At 38.2% G+C, this 18743-nt stretch overlaps 1 protein-coding gene and 1 pseudogene across 2 annotated transcripts; one reads left to right on the plus strand and one right to left on the minus strand.

Moving 5' to 3' along the window:
- Positions 1-1713: 1713 nt before the first annotated feature.
- On the minus strand, positions 1714-6867 carry LOC140009700 (butanoate--CoA ligase AAE1-like; annotated as a pseudogene).
- Positions 6868-8111: 1244 nt separating this feature from the next.
- Positions 8112-18350, plus strand: LOC140007903 (uncharacterized). 2 transcript variants are annotated; one of them, XM_072051586.1, is made up of 7 exons: positions 8112-8342; positions 8413-8452; positions 8551-8633; positions 15514-15591; positions 15705-15758; positions 15978-16112; positions 16251-18350. In XM_072051586.1, exons 4-7 carry the CDS (start codon positions 15538-15540, stop codon positions 17955-17957), a joined length of 1950 nt encoding a protein of 649 aa, XP_071907687.1. In that variant the 5' UTR covers positions 8112-8342; positions 8413-8452; positions 8551-8633; positions 15514-15537; the 3' UTR covers positions 17958-18350. The 2 variants fall into 2 exon arrangements, with proteins under 2 accessions (XP_071907687.1, XP_071907681.1); XM_072051580.1 differs by having other exon boundaries at positions 8115-8342; positions 16242-18350.
- The last annotated feature ends 393 nt before the right edge of the window (positions 18351-18743 follow it).

Consider the following 18743-nt stretch of genomic DNA (forward strand, 5'->3'; position numbering starts at 1 on the left):
ACCCATGCTTTCTTGTTTTCTTTCTCAACCACAAAGACAAGATTTAGGGGAAAAGGAGGATAAGGGGAGAAGCATACCGTCAATTTCTGTGTGCCTTTTGCAGAGAGGGAAGGAGAAAACAGAGAGAAAGAAAAGAGAAAAGAAAGAACGAGGGTCACAGCAGTATCTAGAGTGATTATTTGGAGAAGCGAGCTGAAGGGGTTCTTCAATTTCTTCATCGTCCGGCTATGAAGGAAGGAGAGGAGAAAAACAGAGGGTGACGGCAGAGAGGGAAGGAGACAACAGAGGGAAAGGGAAAGTGAAAAAAAGAATGAAGTTGACTGCTGAATATCACATCTGGAGCTGAAGGGATCTTCAATTTCTTCGTCATCTGTACCGGGCGAAGGGGTCTTCAATCTGGCCGTGAAGGAGGAGAAAAAGGGCGAAAGGGAAATTGGAAAAAAAATGAAGAAAGGGACGGCCAAATCTGAGAGGAACAACACTAGTTGCAATGATCGTATGCTCTCCTTGGCTGCTGAAGAAGTGGAAGACAGCGTTGCTGAGTTGGATTCTGCATCATCTGTTGCTACTCCTTGGGATGTCTTTTCTCTCTTGTCCTTTCTCATTTATGGGTCCCTGCTTTGTAGAAAAGCTGGAAAGATTTGAAAAAAGGACAATTGGATAGTGCAAAAAAGCTGTTGTAGCATGTTTTGTCTTCGAAGTAACATGCAATTAACGTATCATGCTTTATTATGCTAAGAGAAGCTGGGGCTTTTGTACCGGATCAGGGAAAAATATAGAAGGAAAAATTGGAAGCACCTGAAGTTCAAGTTTGGCCCAAGTAATTAAGTGAAAATGCTTGTTTCTTTATATCTTTGCATTTCATAATATTATTTGATAAATATTTTTTTTATTGTATTAAATAAATACCGTTATTTTCTTTGTGTATAGAGATTTGTATTGTATTATGTAAGATATGATAATTTTATTCTTATATATAATTATTTATCTCATATAAAATAGAATTAGAATGTACATTTGATTCTAAAATCATTTATTACTAATGCTATAGGCCCTTATGGTAATGACAGTATTATTTTATTTAATAATCAGTAACTATATATGATAATGTAGGTATTTAGTAAATTTAATTTGATAATTGTGTTTTTAATGGTATTTTCTATTTTTAGTCAATTTTTCAGATTTTGAAAAAAATTTTATACACTATAATGTGCGTATCACCCGATATTTAACCGATATGCCGCGACGGATGTGGAACAATCGAGACCGCGACGTGACCGCGACCCGCGACGGCGAACCATGGTCATGATATGCGACTAAACTAGCTGGAAAATGTGAAGAGCGCTGCACGTTTGTTCAATAACTACTTGTAAAACTGAAAGAATCTCCTATATGTTTTAGGTCATTTGTAATTCAAACAAGCTGAAGTCCTTTGAGACGTGATTGGACCATTGTCTCCTCGATTCTTGATTTACTGACTAGCAAATCATTGGCAAAGCTGCTGCAGCAAGTCTCCAATCTTAAATTACCTGAGACAACTTCATTTTAACACTAACACTTTTTAGTTGAAGTCTTCGTAGTAGATGTTGTCAAAGAATAAACAAGATTTGCTCATTCAGACTGATTGACGAATTTAATCCTTTAATATGCCCCAAGCTTGCATCAAAACTATGTTAGACAAGTTTGCCTTAATACAGTCGTACATTTCTCCTATGATGGAATGCTGATCTCATATTAAACTAAAGCACATTATATGGTTGATCAAATACAACTCAAGTCTTGACATTTAACTCATTATAATCTCGCCTTGGAATAGATTAAGAAGATATTAAATGCCTTTCACTTCCTTGTACCGGATCAAATCCTCAATATTCCACCTTCACTCCAAAAAGCCAACAGGATCAAGTTCTTGGTGAGGGATCAATTGTGATGTGACAACAGTCTTAATTAAAAACAGAACCAGGTGGTGGAAGTTTACATTGTTAGTTTGCAGATGACGGAAATGCTATAATCTGCTGGTCCTTGAAAGACTTCCCATGTCTTTGGCTTTCTGGCGGAGAACAAATTTTTGTATTTTTCCTGTTGAAGTTTTTGGCAATTCCTCAAAAACAACAGTTCGTGGAGCCATATAATGTGGCAAATGATCACGGCAATACTTGATAATTTCATCTGCATTTGCATTACAATCATCCTTCAATTTGACAAATGCACAAGGTGTTTCACCCCAATAATCATCTGGTCTTCCAACAACTGCAGCTTCCAGAACTGCGGGATGGCTATAAATCACTGATTCCACCTCAATCGAGCTAATATTCTCCCCTCCTGAGATGATAATGTCTTTGGATCGATCTTTTAATTCTATGTATCCATCAGGGTGTCTCACCCCCACGTCCCCACTTCGAAACCATCCACCTTTAAAAGCATCAGCTGTTGCTTTACTATCCTTAAAGTATCCATTCATGATGGTGTTGCCTCTGAACATCACCTCACCCCTTGTTTTTGTGTCCGGTGGTACGCTTTGCATTGTTTCTGGATCTTTGATATCGAGTTCTTCCATGCCAAGGTGGTGCAACCCTTGACGAGCCTTGACCTTGGCCTTTGCATCAGGTGGTAGTGAATTCCACTCAGGTTTCCAAGTGCAAACTGTTCCAGGATCCTATGTTTCGGTCAAGCCATAGGAATGAGTAACATTGAATCCCAGCTCCTCCATCTTAAAAAGTACATGAGGAGGAGGGGGGCAGCGCCTGTCATCACTATCACTTTTCCTAGAAGCAGTCTCCGATCAACAGACGGTGCATTAATTATCATATTTAATACTGTAGGTGCACCACCCATGTGGCTCACTTGGTGCTTAGCTATGCACTCAAAAATCCCTTTTGCAGTTACATTTCTTAGACAAACATTTGTGCCGCCCTGTGCTGCAACGGCCCAAGTAAGGCACCAGCCATTGCAATGGAACATCAGAACAGTACACAAATAAACAGGCATGGATGGCATTTCGTTTAAAAGAGCAGCTGCCAGAGAATTGAGGTAGGCTCCTCTGTGACTGTAGACTAGAGGTGGCAATATGGATAAATGGTTCATAATTGGTTTTGACTTAATGGATGGTGGATGAAATTTATCCAATCCATTTAGATCCATTTAATAAATGGATCTAAATGGATGGATCTAAATGGATTAAATAAAAACCAATTATCCATTTATAATCCATTTAAATATTTTTGTTACTTTTTTTTTTGTATTACCATTTCTTGTAAATTCAAGCCACAAAATACCACGGATGTAAATTCAAGCAAAATGAACCTTCATTTCACTAAAAAACTATCTGAAATTATTATTATTATTATTATTATATATATATGTATATATATATTACATATTACAGAGTAGCCATATATTGCAAACTAGCCCAAACAATAGAAGTCCTGCATAGACCGTTTGTAGGGTATCTACAAAAATACCAACACTGGCTTTTATTCGTACTCACACAACACTTGCAATGTCTACTACTAAAGCCACGGATGACTTTTGAGCTCAACATCTAGTAATCAGGTGCATGGGTGTACCAAGCAGGCCATGTTCCCTTTGTCCTGACCTCTTCAAAGCCAATCGAAATCCCACGTACTGTGGAGTTTAGAAGAAGAAACAAAGGAATAATTAATTAGTTCAGCAGTAAACCCCAACATTCAGTTTCAGGGTTGGTTACCATTCACGGGAACGGCTTTTTCACACCCCAACAGCAATTTTAGGATGGCTCCTTTTTTAGTCATTTCCTTTCCCTCTCTTTTATTTGGTTTTTAAGTAAATGGATATATATGATTTTTGTGGATAATCCATATAAATCCATTTAATTTAATGGTTTTACTTTGATCAACCATTTAAAACCAATACTATAAATGGATAATCCATTATCCATTTAATTATGGATTATATGGATGGATAAATGGATCTCAATCCAAATTGCCACTTCTACTGTAGACAACACCTTTGGGGCTTGATGTTGTACCTGAAGTGTAATTCAAAGCAATAGGATCCCACTCATCATGTGGCCTTATAACCTCAAAGTCTGGTCTTCCTGATGCCAAGAAAGATTCGTACTCTAAATTGTCATTATTGAAATACATGTCACTAACCCTGGAAGATGAGCTAGCTTGGTCAGGAATCACAACTAATTTAGGCGTCTTGCTGCTTGTCTTTAGTAGAATTCCTAATGCCCCTTCTGCAATATGAAGTAACTGATAATCAACAAAAATGGCTTTTGCACCTGAGTGTTTTAGCAATGTCGACACCATTGCTGAATCATGACGTATATTGAGAGGGGAAAAAATTCCCCCCGCCCCCGCCCCATCCCCTGCCCCGCCACCTGCAAAAAAAAAGTATATATATATAAATAAATATATATAATATGTAATTTAATTAGTTATAAACTTATGATAATGATATTATTAGTTAGATATATTATATAATATATATTAATGTATGCAATATAATTGATATTATCAGTTATATGAATAATTAGACATGTCTACTAATATAATTTATTAATTAGTTATACTAAATTTACTAATACATTTATACTAAATTTCTAATTACACTTAATAGAATAACACTTTTTTCTCGAAAAAAAGCACAAACACAATAATGAATTAGTGATTGTATTTGTACAAAAAGTGAAAACTTGACTATTTTAGTTGTATTTATTTCATCATGTTGGATTGTATTCAAATAACTTTTGTTTGATTGTTTTTATGAGTTTCAATTGTAAAATTACAATGAATAATAACTTGATGATGTATTGATATTTTAGTATTTGATAATTTATTAAAATTTAACTATAATAAAATTTTATTAACCCCGCGACGACAATTTTATTAACCCCGCAGGTGGAAGCGGGGCGAGTGGGAGGCGGGGGATGGGGCGGGGGTCGGGGGGAATTAATAGGCAACGGGGCAAGGGGTGGGGGAGGGGGAGGGGTCCCCCGCTCCAACTCCGCCCCGTTGCCATCCCTAGACACACCACATCAGGTGGTTTAGACAAGAGAACACAGTCTTCTGTTGCATATGCACGCAAACTGTTTGACTTGTAATCCATGAAATACAGGGAAATCTAAGAAAGGAAAGAAAAGTTTTAAGGTTCTGAGGTAGTTCATGTTTTCAGCTACACTTGACGAGTTCTAGTGTGCTCTGTGTATAACTTGACAATATTTTAGGGAGAAATGTGGAGGAGTCCATTCAATAGGCCATGGACAAGTTGAATTCAAAGTTTCAAGCTTTTCATAAAGCTCAAGCCCTCAGGTCTAGCTAATTCAGTGTACCTATATCTTAGGAAACTCAACCTTACTTTCAAATTTAAGCATGTGACAAGACTTGATTTAGAAGATCTTCTAGGCACTCAATGTTCTATAACAAAACGTTTACTTTTAGCCTCATCACAAACCAGCAGAAATATTTTCAGCCAGCAGAAGTATTACTTCCAGCTCATCAAGTCCTCTATCAGAAGTATCATTAACCAGCAGATGGAATTTCTGGTATACTTATCAAGAAAGGAACCTCATCATTGTACCATAACTGAACAGCAAGACATAGCTAGACTGCAGGATTCAAAGAACTTTGCCAAAACATTCCAATGGTTAAAGCACACAGATATTAGCACCAGAGATGCTTGAAGCTACATTCAAACTTGAAAAAGCACCTGAAGTTCAGATATCAAGATTAGACCTATTCAAATACAAAAGGTCAACATTTTTGTAGCGTACTTGCTAGGAAAGTAGTGTTCGACAAACTCTGTCGTAAATGGCTGCTGAGAAACCAAAATTGACCCTCAAATGCACAATTCCATAAGTTAGCAATTTCATAGTGATATCTTTACTATAATGCTCCAGACACTCAAAAGCTTCTTGATAGGTTAGCATGTCTTTTACAGGTTTCAAGTAATCTGGTTCCATTAGGTGCCAAATTCCCCTTCCCCCACCATATCCATGCGACCTTTCTTTTTTTTTTTTTAACAAAATAAAAAAGAAAAAGGTTGAAAGAATTTAGAGTTGGGTAACAGCAATAAATTGCATAATTAAACCTCCGACTACTACAAAGTCACTGAATTGAGGCATGAAAATGACCCACCAAAAAAATATATATAAGGGGCAGTTGGTCCCTTGTGGGCTCATTGAAATGGAATCAATCTATAGTAATGATGTCAATGCATGTCTATTCAACAACCCGTGCAATGATTGATAGAGACAAAAAATACCCAGATGATATCATTCCAAACAAAGGCAGAAATCATTTTTAACATTCCAACTAGCTCCCAACAACCAAGTAATCAGAAGAAAATTACAATCCAAAAAAAAAAAGATTCAATCGTGATAATTAACCAACAACAGAACAAATTGAAGGACTTTTAATTACAGAACAAATTGAAGCATAGAAATTAAAGAAAACAAAACGAACTGGACAAGAAGAAAATGCAGGTAAATTGTGAATAACAAAGAAAGCCCAGAAAATTCAAGGATTAAATGGGAACTTACAACATCATGACGGGAGATTCCGAGGGAGTGAAGAGCAGAAGCGAGTCTGGCGCACCTGCCACGAGTTTCTGCCCAAGTGAACTTTAAATCGCCATACACTACTGAAATCCTGTCTCTGTATACAATTGCCGAACGCTCCAAGAAACTTATGGGCGTCAGAGGTACATAATTTGCTGAGCATTTGACAGTACCCTCCATTGATGATTCTATCCTTTTATCTGAAAATCCAAAAGAGCGCTTCTACTATCAACAGGAAAGTAGATAAGAGAGGTTGTTTTCCTGTTGAAACTTGGGCGATGGATTGTGCAGTATCGTTGAAGTATGCTACAAATAAATGGACCCTTCCTTGCGTGGGGTGTGAATTTACCGAATGAGGCCTTTGTTGACTCAGCTGCAAATTGAAGGTTGGCTATATGCTGCAGATGTGACAACTTGTCGGCAACAAGGTGTGGCTACGAATTGTTGGCAACTTCCAGGAAGTCTCCTCTTTAGAGTGTAGCTTTGCAAAAAGTGGAAAAATTTGGAAGCGCAAAAAGTTGTGTGGAAAAATTTCATTCCCGCAAGTTTTAGCCTCCTTGCTGCCCTTAGTTGCCAAAGTTGAACCATATCCTTCCTTGTCTCATCGCAGAAAGCATCCCCCCATCACCATTGCAGAACACTTTCATCCTAATTCCAATCCCAAGCGAGAAAAAATGGCTGATACTGCTGTTAGTGCTACTATTCAGGTTGCATTGCAGTCGGTTGTTTCCCTTGCCGCTGATCATGTTAATCTGGTTCGTGAATTCCCAACGGAGCTGGAGAGACTCAACAAATCTGCTGAAATGATTCGAGGCTTCTTGGCTGGTGCCGACGAGCAAATGCATAGCTCAGACGTGAAAATTTGGCTCAAGCAGCTGGAAGAAGAGGTTTTCAAAGCTGACAATGTGCTGGACGAGCTCAACTGTGAAAATCTTCGTCGGAAGGTGAAGTATCGAAATCAACTCACGAAAAAGAAGGTATTCTTCTGCTTTTCATTCTTTAATAAAATTGGTTTTCGTTGGAGGTTGGGTTCAATGATCAGGGAGATCAACACGAACCTTCAAAGGATCCATCGGGATGCAGAAGGTTTGGGACTGGCCTACAAGCACCAAGTTGAAGATGCATTCCCTACTATTGCTTCTGGAGCCACAACAAGCCGACAGACCGACTCTACTATCGTTCGAGGAGATGTCCTAGGAAGAGACGAGGATGAATCAGAAATAGTTAAGAAGTTGTTGACCGAATCTGAAAGTGTTATTTCAGTTATTCCCATAACTGGCATGGGTGGATTAGGCAAAACAACTCTAGCTAAAGCCGTTTACAAAAATGAACAAATTGTTGGACATTTTGACAAAAAAATTTGGGTTTGTGTGGCTGAAGAAGTAGATAAAATCGAGAAGGTCTTCAAAATGATTCTTGAATCGTTAACAGGAGGAAAGGTTGAAGGGGATCGTAGGGAGGTTATAGTTCAAAAAATTCTAGAAATAGGTTGGAGGCATTTATAGACCAAATTTGGAAGCAATTTATTATTGCTGGGAGGCAATTGAAAATCTACCAGCATCCCTTGTGGTGCTAAACTGTCATTCTATTCTCTGCGAATGGTTTGCAATCACTTCTCATGCTCGGTCTGACTAAGTGATATTGCTGCCTGTGTGGCGACACAAATTTTGGGCAGACTCGGGTGGACCAAATAGCACAACAGCTGAGACTTGGAAAGTTGGAGACTGAGGAAAACCAAGATTTATCGTCACCATTTCAAACTGAGGAGCACAAATTTTCAGATCGTCAGCTTGAAGCTCAGGTAAACTTTGAAGTACACTATCTGACCTGGGTAGCTTGGGTTGCACTTACACCATTATATTTCTCTGTAGGAATTGGAGCTATTGGAGCTTGAAAGGCGCGATGCTACTGGTACCATCAACATGAATCTTTTAGATAATTCTTCCTGTATCTGTATTATGTGTGTGTGTGTGTATATATATATTTACTGTATTCTTGATGGTTTTTAGGTGAAATACTGAAGTTAAATCCGAGCTACAAGGTTCCTGCTGATTATAAACCTGTGCTGAAAGAGGCAAAAGTTCCGATCCCTGTAAGTCAGTAGAGTTTACTGATGTGATGGTTTTAGCACTTTGTTGCCTGTTTATGCATTATAACTAGAACACAATCTGGCTTTCTAGGGAAAGAAAAAGAGAAATAAGAAATAAAGATTGAAAATAGCCTTTCTCTGAATTGCGGCTATATTTGAATGTTTCAATTATTCACTGGAAACATTTGAGGTAGCAGGCAAGGAGTTAAAATTAGTAGTTGTCATGCTAGAATATAGTTGGCCTCCATATCATCTATAACTATTGCCAGGTTGATCACAATTTAATTTTGTCAGATTGGGCATTGTGGTATGAAATAGAGAATAGAAGTCTGAATCACAAAAGTGATTCTGAAGCATTAAAGTAGTGCACATCAAAGTCTTATTGTGTGATGAAAACATAATTGAAGCAATTCAAACTGGAGGTGATTTGAGGACAATAGGACCCTGGAAATATGGCTTTGTATTATGGTAATATGTTATATGTTTATTAGCTTAATTTTCTATCTATCTATCTATCTATGTTTATTCTTTGAGGTGGATGCTTCCCCTTCTGCCCCCTCGTTCCCTCTAATTGTGAGTGGATGGGACATTTTGGCTGGGGCTGTATTAATATAATTATGCTTAATCTGCTCATCTCATTCCATTAGGCTACAGACTTAGTTTATCTTTCGGAGATGGGATGCATTTCACAGTAACTGTCCTTTTGCTTCGATATCTTGGTCTCATCGAGTCATGTACTGCTACTGATTTCTTCTTGTGGTCTAATTGATGGTAAGTGGATGCTGAAAGAACAAAAAATGTGGAGAGCTAGCCTTTATGGAGTTCAGAATTTCTAAGAAGAGTATGGCTTGTCTACATTTTGGCATATAGTTGGTGAAGATAACAGCAAACTTACCATATTTGCATGATTGCAAGATTGGAAATTGTAAAAAAAAAAAAAGGAAATAAACAGAACTCTGCTTTTTTTATTTTCCCACACTCAGAATATGCTTATAAGGTAGACATTTATAGGGTAACCCTATCACAATTCTGCCACAACTTAAGGTAATAGAACCATGATTTTAGGGATTACGTAATCAACTCATAGCCTATCTTTTATTTTAGTTAATCTATTCAAACTTGATTGATCTTAAGCAATAAAATCCCATAATCATGGGAGATAATATCTTCGACACTCCCCCTCAAGTTAGTGCGTATATATTTATCATGCCCAACTTGCTTGTAAGAAGTTCAAAATTTGGTCTAGAGAGCCCTTTTGGTGAGAATGTCAGCTATCTGCTGAGCTGATGGAATGAATGACATGCAGATAATTCCTCCTTCAAGTTTCTCTTTTATAAAGTGGCGGTCAATCTTAATATGTTTGGTTCTATCATGTTGCATGGGATTATGAGCTATGCTAATTGCTGCCTAGTTATCACAATAGAGCCTCATTGGAAGTTCAATAGGTCTTTTCAGCTCCTCTAAAACTCTCTTTAGCCGTAACACCTGAGACACACCATGAGCCATAGCCGGTACTCTACCTCTGCACTAGTACGAGCTACAACACTTGGTTTCTTACTTCTCCAAGTAACCAAATTGCCCCATACAAATTTACAATACCCCGAGGTTGATCTTTTATCAATGACTGATCCTGCCCAATCAGTATCTGTATAAGCTTCAATGGTTCTTCGATCTCTCCTTTTAAAGAACAATCCCTTTCCTGGAGTGCTTTTTAAGTACCTCAGAATTCGATATACTGCATCAAGGTGCTCTTCACACAAAGAGTGCATAAACTGGCTCACAACACTCACTGAAAAGGCTATATCAGGACGAGTGTGAGCCAAGTAAATTAGCTTGCCCACTAACTTTTGGTATCGAGCAGTATCAACTGGTGTTCCATCTTTTAGATCTACTAACTTGTGATTCGGATCCATAGGAGTGTCTGCAAGTCGACATCCACTTATCCCTGTTTCCTTAAAAGATCCAAAACATACTTACCTTGGGACACAACCATGCCCTTTCTGGACCGAGTTACCTCCATTCCTAAGAAATATCGTAGTGTTCCCAAATTTTTGATTTCAAAACTAGAAGCAAGACTTTTCTTCAACCGCTCCATCTCAGTTAAGTCATATCTTGTGAAAATGATATCATCCAAGTACACAATGAGTACTGCTATCTTCCTGTCTTTGGAGTGTTTAACAAACATGGTGTGATTACTCTGAACTTGGGTATAGCCATGATCCTTTACTGACCTAGTAAATTCAAACCAGGCCCTAGGAGATTGTTTGAGACCATATATCGATTTTTTTAGCTTGCAAATTCTAAACTGAAACTTCCCTTCAAATCCAGGGGGAGAATTCATGTACACCTCTTCCTCCAGATCTCCATTTAAAAATGCATTCTTTACATCAAGTTATTGTAGTGGCCAATCAAGGTTTACTACCATTGAGAGAAGCTCCCTGATAGTGTATAATTTTGCCACTGGAGCAAAGGTTTCAAGATAGTTGATCCTGTAGGTTTGAGTAAACCCTTTAGCCACGAATTGAGCTTTGTACCATTCCAATGTCTCATCGAAATTATACTTGATGGTAGAGACCCATTTACACCCTATTGTTTTTTTTTACCTTGTGACAGGTTTGTTACTTCCCATGTTTGATTCTTCTCAAGAGCATGCATCTCCTCTTCAATAGCCTTTCTCCACTCTGGAACTTGTAATGCTTCCTGTACATTCTTTGGAATTTCCACAGAAGAAAGTTGTGAAGTAAATGTCAAGAAAGTAGGGGATCTCTTTTCATAAGAGACATAGTTAGTTATGGGGTGTTTGGTACAAGAACGCACTCCCTTTTGGAGTGCAATAGGAAGATCCAAATGAGCAATCTTTGAATCAGAGGAAACTTTATCTGAGGACTCAAACACATCAAATTCTACCCTAGGTTTGGATTCCTTGTTGTGAAGAGATGGGGGATCTTTTTCTTTTCCTCAATAATTTTTCCTGACATAGGGTTCAGGTTTTTTCCAGTTACGTTCCCATGTCTTTCACTAAAAGAATTTGACTCTATTATTGGCACTAAAGACAAGGGACCCTCTTTTAATCCTTGATCAATTTTTTCAAGTTTTTCAAAATCCTTTTGACAGGTAAATTGAAGAGTCATTTGATTTTTCAGGATTGTTATCTTGAAAAGATTTTTGTCGAGGAAATTGTGCTGTAGATTTTTCTAAAAAATTAGTAAAATCAATTCCCCCTATCAACAAAATTTGATTAGGAATTTGATTTTCAGTACAAAAAACATCATCATCTTCTCTAAGTTCTTCTATATGCCGAATCCCTGCCTGAAGAGGATCTGCAATAAGGGTTTATCTTTAAAAATTGTTACATCTATGGTTACAAACATTTTTTTGTGAAATAGGATCAAAGCATTTATGCCCATTTTGCGTGGGTGCATATCCAACAAAAATGCGTTTTCTTGCTCGAATATCTAACTTACTTTGACCCTGTTCATGATTGTGAACAAAGGCTATGCACCCAAACACCTTTTGTGAGATTTCATATGTTAATCAAGAAATGGGATAAAGTGTTTTGAAAAAATTCAAAGGAGTTTGTAAATTCAATGTTCTTGAGGGCATTTTGTTTATGAGATATGTAGCAGTTAAAATTGCTTCATCCCATAGATATTTAGGAACATTTCTTGAAAAAAGTAATGCCCTTGCCACTTCTAAAAGATGTTTATTTTTTCTTTCAATTACCCCATTCTGTTGTGGAGCATCATTGCAGGAGCTTTAATGCACAATCCCTTTTTCAAGAAAGAAACTTCCGAAAATTTTATTGAAATATTCTTTTCCATTGTCAATCTGTGCAATTTTGACTTTTTCTTGAAATTGGGTCAGAACCATGCAGTAGAAATTTTGAAACACACTTGCAACCTCTGATTTCTCTCTTAATAAATACACCCAACAAACTCTCATGTGATCAACAATGAATGTAACAAACCATTTTTTTCCAAACTGAGTTGAAATTCTAGAGGGACCCCAAACATCAGTATGTAATAGAAAAAATGGTTTTGAGGGTTGATAAGGTTGTATAGAAGATGTAGACCGATGATGTTTAGCCAATTCGTAGATTTCACATTGAAAGGAAGATGAATCCTTATTCTTAAACAAAGCTGACAATAAATATTTCAAGTAATAAAAACTAGGATGTTCTAGTCTAAAGTGCCATATCGTAATCTCTTTATTACTAGTAATAGACACAGACTTGTAACATGTGTTTTTGATTGGTATTGTCACATTTGATCCATCTTCAAGGAAGTAAAGTCCCCCATTTTCTCTAGCGCATCCAATCATTCTTCCCGTGGTCTGTTCCTGAAACTCATAGAAAGAAGGGAAAAAAATTAATCCGACACTTGAGATCCCTAGTTAATTTACTTATGGACAGCAAATTGCAAGATAAATTTGGAACATGAAGAACTCTATGAAGTGTTTGAGTAGGAGAGATGACAACGGAACCTATGCCAGCTCTAATGGATAATGATCCATTAGCAATCTTGACCCTCTTATTGCCTGCACATGGACTGTAAGTTGAAAATAATTGTGACGAATTGGTCATATGATCAGTGGCCCCAAAATCAATAACCCATAAAACTCGTGCACAAGATGCATTTGATGTTTTACATGAAAGAGGAACAATAAAATGATTACCATTTTTAGCAAAAGAGCAGAAGGGAGTGAAGCTTTTTTGCTCAGTGGTTGAAAATTGTGGAGACTTAAAGAGTTTGTACAATTGGCTTAATTGTTCCTTTGTGAAGGTCAGTGTCTCAGAGTCGGTTTGTTGCTTTTGAGAATCCTCGTTCACAGTCTGCAACGCCTTGCTATCACCTCCATTTTCTTCTTGAAATTCGAAGGTTTCCCATGTAATTCCTAGCACGTGTCCTTTGTGTGCCACGACTTTTTACAGTGTTCACACCAAGGCTTCTATCTCCGTCCAAATCTGTCCCCTTAGAAACCAATGCTGAACTCTCAACTTCACACTCTACCTTGGACTTTAGCATCACCTTATGCCTTGATTCTTCTCTCCTGACCTCAAAAAATACTTCACGAATGGAGGGAAGAGACTTCTTGCCCAAAATACGACCTCGCACCTCATCAAGTTCTTGATTTAGTTCGGCCAGGAAGACATAGACTCTGTCGTTCTCCTCCCATTTCTTATATCAAACACTGTCTGCAGGGCAGTCCGATTCGTCCTCATAACAAAGATCCAATTCCTGCCATAAAGTTACCATCGGATTGTAATAGGTTGTAACATCTCTGTCTTCTTTTCTTAATTTCCACAATTTCGTCTTTGAGATTGAAAATTTGAGACGAATTCTTTACATCGGAATACATATCCCAGACAGCGTCCCACACATCTTTGGCTGTGGGCAAAAATAAATGTAGCTTTCCTATCGCTAATTCCATAGAGTTTATCAACCAAGCAATAACTAGAGAGTTCTCTGAATACCACCATCTCTTCAAATTGGGATCTTCAGCAGCTGGTTGTTGAATTTCTCCAGTAATGTGGCCGAGTTTACCTCTGCCATCAATAGCAAGTTTTACGGATTGAGCCCATTCCAGATAATTGGAACCATTTAATTTATGAACGGTTATTTGCAGGGAAGGAGAATTTGAAGCAGTGTAATCCGTAGTTTGGGTAATTACTGAAGATGAGAATGAGTCTTCTCTTGTGTGAGCAGTAGACTCCTTGGATCCAGTCATGGCTGCTCAGTAATTCATGGACAGGAATTGGTACAGAGCCGGAGCTCTGATACTATGTAAACTTTAAAAACGAAAAGGAAATAAACAAAACTCTGCTTTTTTTATTTTCCCACACTCGGAATATGCTTACAAGGTAGACATTTATAGGGCAACCCTTTCACAATTCTGCCACAACTTAAGGTAACAGAATCATGATTTTAGGGATTACGTAATCAACTCACATCCTATCTTTTATTTTAGTTAATCTATTCAAACTTGATTGATCATAAGCAATAAAATCCCATAATCATGGGCGATAATATCTCCCATAATCATGGGGGATAATATTTTCGACAGAAATTTTCTATAATTTTTTTTGGTGTTTGCCTATTTGTTCATATGTTGTCTGGCAGTAGTCTTTCAACTTATTTTCTTCAGTTATATGGTTGGTTCTCAAAGCAGGGCTTAAGTGACAAAGCTTTTCTTATACTGGGTAGAGGTATAATCAAATGAGAACTTTGTTTACCGTTGGTCAAATTCCTGTTTGAGTTATTATTTTATTTAACAAGACCTTAACAAGGACACTGAATGTTACCTCTTAGGTGAAATACATTATCTATGCGGACATCTTAATTTTTTGGAGGATCTAGAGTGAGATCATTAAGAAGTTAGACTTCCAAGAAAGATGATTTGTTAATATTATGTGTGCTGAGAGATAAGGATTTCATTCATATGGAAAGGTGGATATGTTGGATATCGAAATTGTTTACTTTCTAGCCTTGCTGAGTGGTGAAGATGGTTTGAAACTAGTACATCACTGACTACTGAGTTCCTTTGAAGTTTTGTTGGGTCTATTCGTTTCACAAATTAATAGGAATAAAGCTTACACTTATTTTGCAGTAGGATGACCATGGACATTCTTGTGGATCATACACATGTAGTCATGTGCCTACCTATTGGTTTGGATTTCAAATCTTTATTGATACAAGAAGAGACACACTGTACTCTTGGGTCTCCTCCATCCCACTCTTGCTTGAGAAACTAGAGAAAGAAAGAGGCCACACTTTTTCTAATGTCACAGTTGTTTTTAATTTCTTGCATGCAGAACTAATATTGGACACTTCTGGGATTTGCTGATGACATTCCTCGTATTGGTTTTTGCTCTGTCTATGTGCAGATTAAAGAGAATGCTGCATATAATATGGTTGGTTTAATTTTTGGGCCAGCAAATGACACTCAAAAGCGACTGGAAAAGGTTTATATCGGCATATGCCCTCTGTGCTAATATTATATTACTGCCACAATTATTTATAGTATGCAATTATAATTCTGTGTGAAAAATTCACTGGTTGTTTACTTTGAGATCAGGAAACTGGAGCTAAAGTACGAGTTTATGGAACAAGAGCAGTTACTGGAGAAAAGGTAATGTGGCTGCCCCAAGTTGCCTTGCTATATTTCTTGTCCTGTTTCACTAGGTCCTGCATGCATATGATTCTCGCCCCTTTTTTAGTAATTATCCAGAGCATCAGCTTGGGTATTTATTTCTCTTTTGTTTACGCTGGTACATGCGATGGGCTGCATGATGATATGCATGGGCTTCTCTTTATGTTTTTCTCTGCTATTATTCTTATCACTCTCCAGGTTGAAGTTACTACTCCTGATGGTAATGAAACATGTGGTAGTTATGATGAGTTGCACGTTCATGTATCAGCTGACACATATGAAAAGATTGATGCTGCGGTGGCTCTTATTGAACTGCTAGTCACCCCAGTTTCGGTGAGTCTCCTGAACTTTAAGATCGTAGAATATTAGTCAGTTATGATTGCTAATATCTTCTTAAGGTCATTTAGAGTAATTTACTTCTTCATGCCATTCTTTGTACGAAAATAACTTAGTAATTGTTAGACTTTTCAGGGGAATCCTGCTTCCATTACTGTAACATCAACTGCAACATCTGGTGACAATGTGAATAGTGGTGCTCCGAGTCAAGGCACACCTGGTACTAATGTGCCTGCTGGTGTGGCAAGTGGAGTGGCTCAGCCAAGTGTAGGATCTGGACCAGCACCTTCACCTAATCACTTTCAGCAGTACTCAGGGCCTTGGTTTCCTGTGGGTGCACCTCAGACACATGCCTTTCCATCATCAGGTTTTGCTGCGGCTCCTGTCCATTTGTCTCCATCACAGTTCAATCCCTCAAGTATGCTGCCAATATTTGGTCCTCGGCCAGTTGTCACAGTGGGATTTACTCCGGTTCCCCAGAATCCTTCACTTATTACCTCCGGGCCACAGCAACCACAAGTTCTGCAGAGGCCATACATTTCACATCCGCCACCTTTGTCAGCTTCACAACCTGCACCTATTCAATCAAATGTCACATCACCACAATTATCTACTAACCAGTCAGCACCAACTGGGCCCACCCAGTTTGGGAGTTCAATATCTATTTCTTACCAGCCACCTTATGCTGGATCATCTATAGTACCAGTGAACACTCCAACATCCATTGGAGCTGGAAATATGATGTCAATGACCCCTGCAACAACTGGTCTGCAGGGCCACCCCTCCATGGCTTCTCATCCTTTGGCTGTGTCCAGAGCTGCACCGCCAAATATCTTTCCAATTACCCAGCAATCTGCTTTGCAGTCAGCTGGTGCTGCAGTTAATCATCCCGCAAATGTCCCATACTTCAACTCTAGTTCCCACTTCCAACAGGGGCTTTCACTTTCTCCACTACCTTCAGCAGCAAAAGTACCTGGTCCCATGCAGTCTGTTATGCCACGAGCTGTGATACCTAATTCATCTCCCAATGTGGTACCAGGATCCACCCCTCTTCTTTCACCAGTGACATCTTCATCAACACTACTACATCCAGCTTCAGGAATTCCTAATTCTGGTCCTGCTGGTGCTGTCAGTTTTAATGCCATTAACCCTGCAAATATGACTGCTCCCAGACCACAGCAACCCAGCTCAAATGATTTTACTTTTCAGCCTCACCGGCCACACAATCCAGCCCTTGAAGTTGCTCATAGACCAAATACTCAACCTATACTTTTACATCCAAATCAATCAGCACAGCCATATCAGGAATCTCAGATTTCACCTGTTCAGCCAGGAATGCACATGTTGAGACTACCACCTGCAAATCCAGGGTTTTCTAGGCCTAATGTTGGCAATCAAATGATGCAGCCTAGAGCTCAAACGTCTGTTAACTTTCCCAGTAGTCCAACAGCGCTTCTGGGTCCACCTAGGCATGCACCATTTCCAGGTTCGAATGCTGCTCCTCTACTGCAACCAAGAAACTTCAATTTAGATCCCCCATTCGTCAATGCAGATGGAATTCCTCGAGCAGGGGGCCCAATGCAAATTCAGCAAAACTACCCTCCATCGGCAACTAGGCCGCCAAGTTTTGTTGCTCCAAATCAACATATTAACAGTAATATTTCCTTTCAACCTGCTGCTGGGCTATCTTCTAGAGCTTCTGGAGTACAGCAAGTGTATGATCCCTTCTCGCCAACATCTGTTTCTCTTAATACTCATTTAAGCAGTAACAGAGCAAAGATTCAGAAACAGGAGAGTGATCCAGAGTACGAAGACCTGATGGCCTCAGTCGGTGTAAAGTAATGTATGCTCGTTAGTTTTTAGATGTCAGTGGCTTATGACCAAGAAAAAGGTTCACATGATGCGGATCAATCTGTGTCGAGCTTGGATCTAATTTATGAAATCATGCATTGCCGGTTCTTACTGGTACTATTCTTAATGGGTTATTACCAACATTTAGAGGGGAAAAAATGGAAATTTTCAACTTTCAATTATTTCTAGATGTTGCAAAATACATCTGTATTCTATCACAGTTTGTATAGTTTCTTGTCAACCTCTATCAACTAAATCTTAAATCGGCCACCTCATAGCTAATTGTAATACCTATTTAAAATTGACGAATATCAAGGTAGAAAACCCTCATGTCGATTCCCTTTTCATTAGTGTTGAATGAGAATATTGCTATGAAATTCTCAATGCTGAATGTTTCTAAATACCATGGCTGTGCTTGTAGCCATTTTGTTCATCTTTTTTATACTATTCCTGTTTACTGATTTATATAACCTGTAAATGAATTGTTGTGGTTTCTCAAATTTTTCCCTTTATATGCTTCAATTATTGAAAACACTTGAATGTAGGACCCAAATTACAACCAACCAAAAAGAAAAAAAAAGGATGAGCACACCAAATATCCATAAAACAGTAAAAGGAGAGAGGTGGCAGTTGGGATAAACATTTTGTGTCATTTTTTGAACTTCCAATTTTGCTCTTAAAAAAATTAATTTTTACCCCAACCACCTAATCATATTTGCTAATATAATCTCCTATAACTCCCTTAGATACAGCAACTATCAAATTAACTATAACTGT

This window comes from Coffea arabica, chromosome 1e, assembly GCF_036785885.1.
Source record: "Coffea arabica cultivar ET-39 chromosome 1e, Coffea Arabica ET-39 HiFi, whole genome shotgun sequence".
NCBI classification, from domain to species: Eukaryota; Viridiplantae; Streptophyta; class Magnoliopsida; order Gentianales; family Rubiaceae; genus Coffea; species Coffea arabica.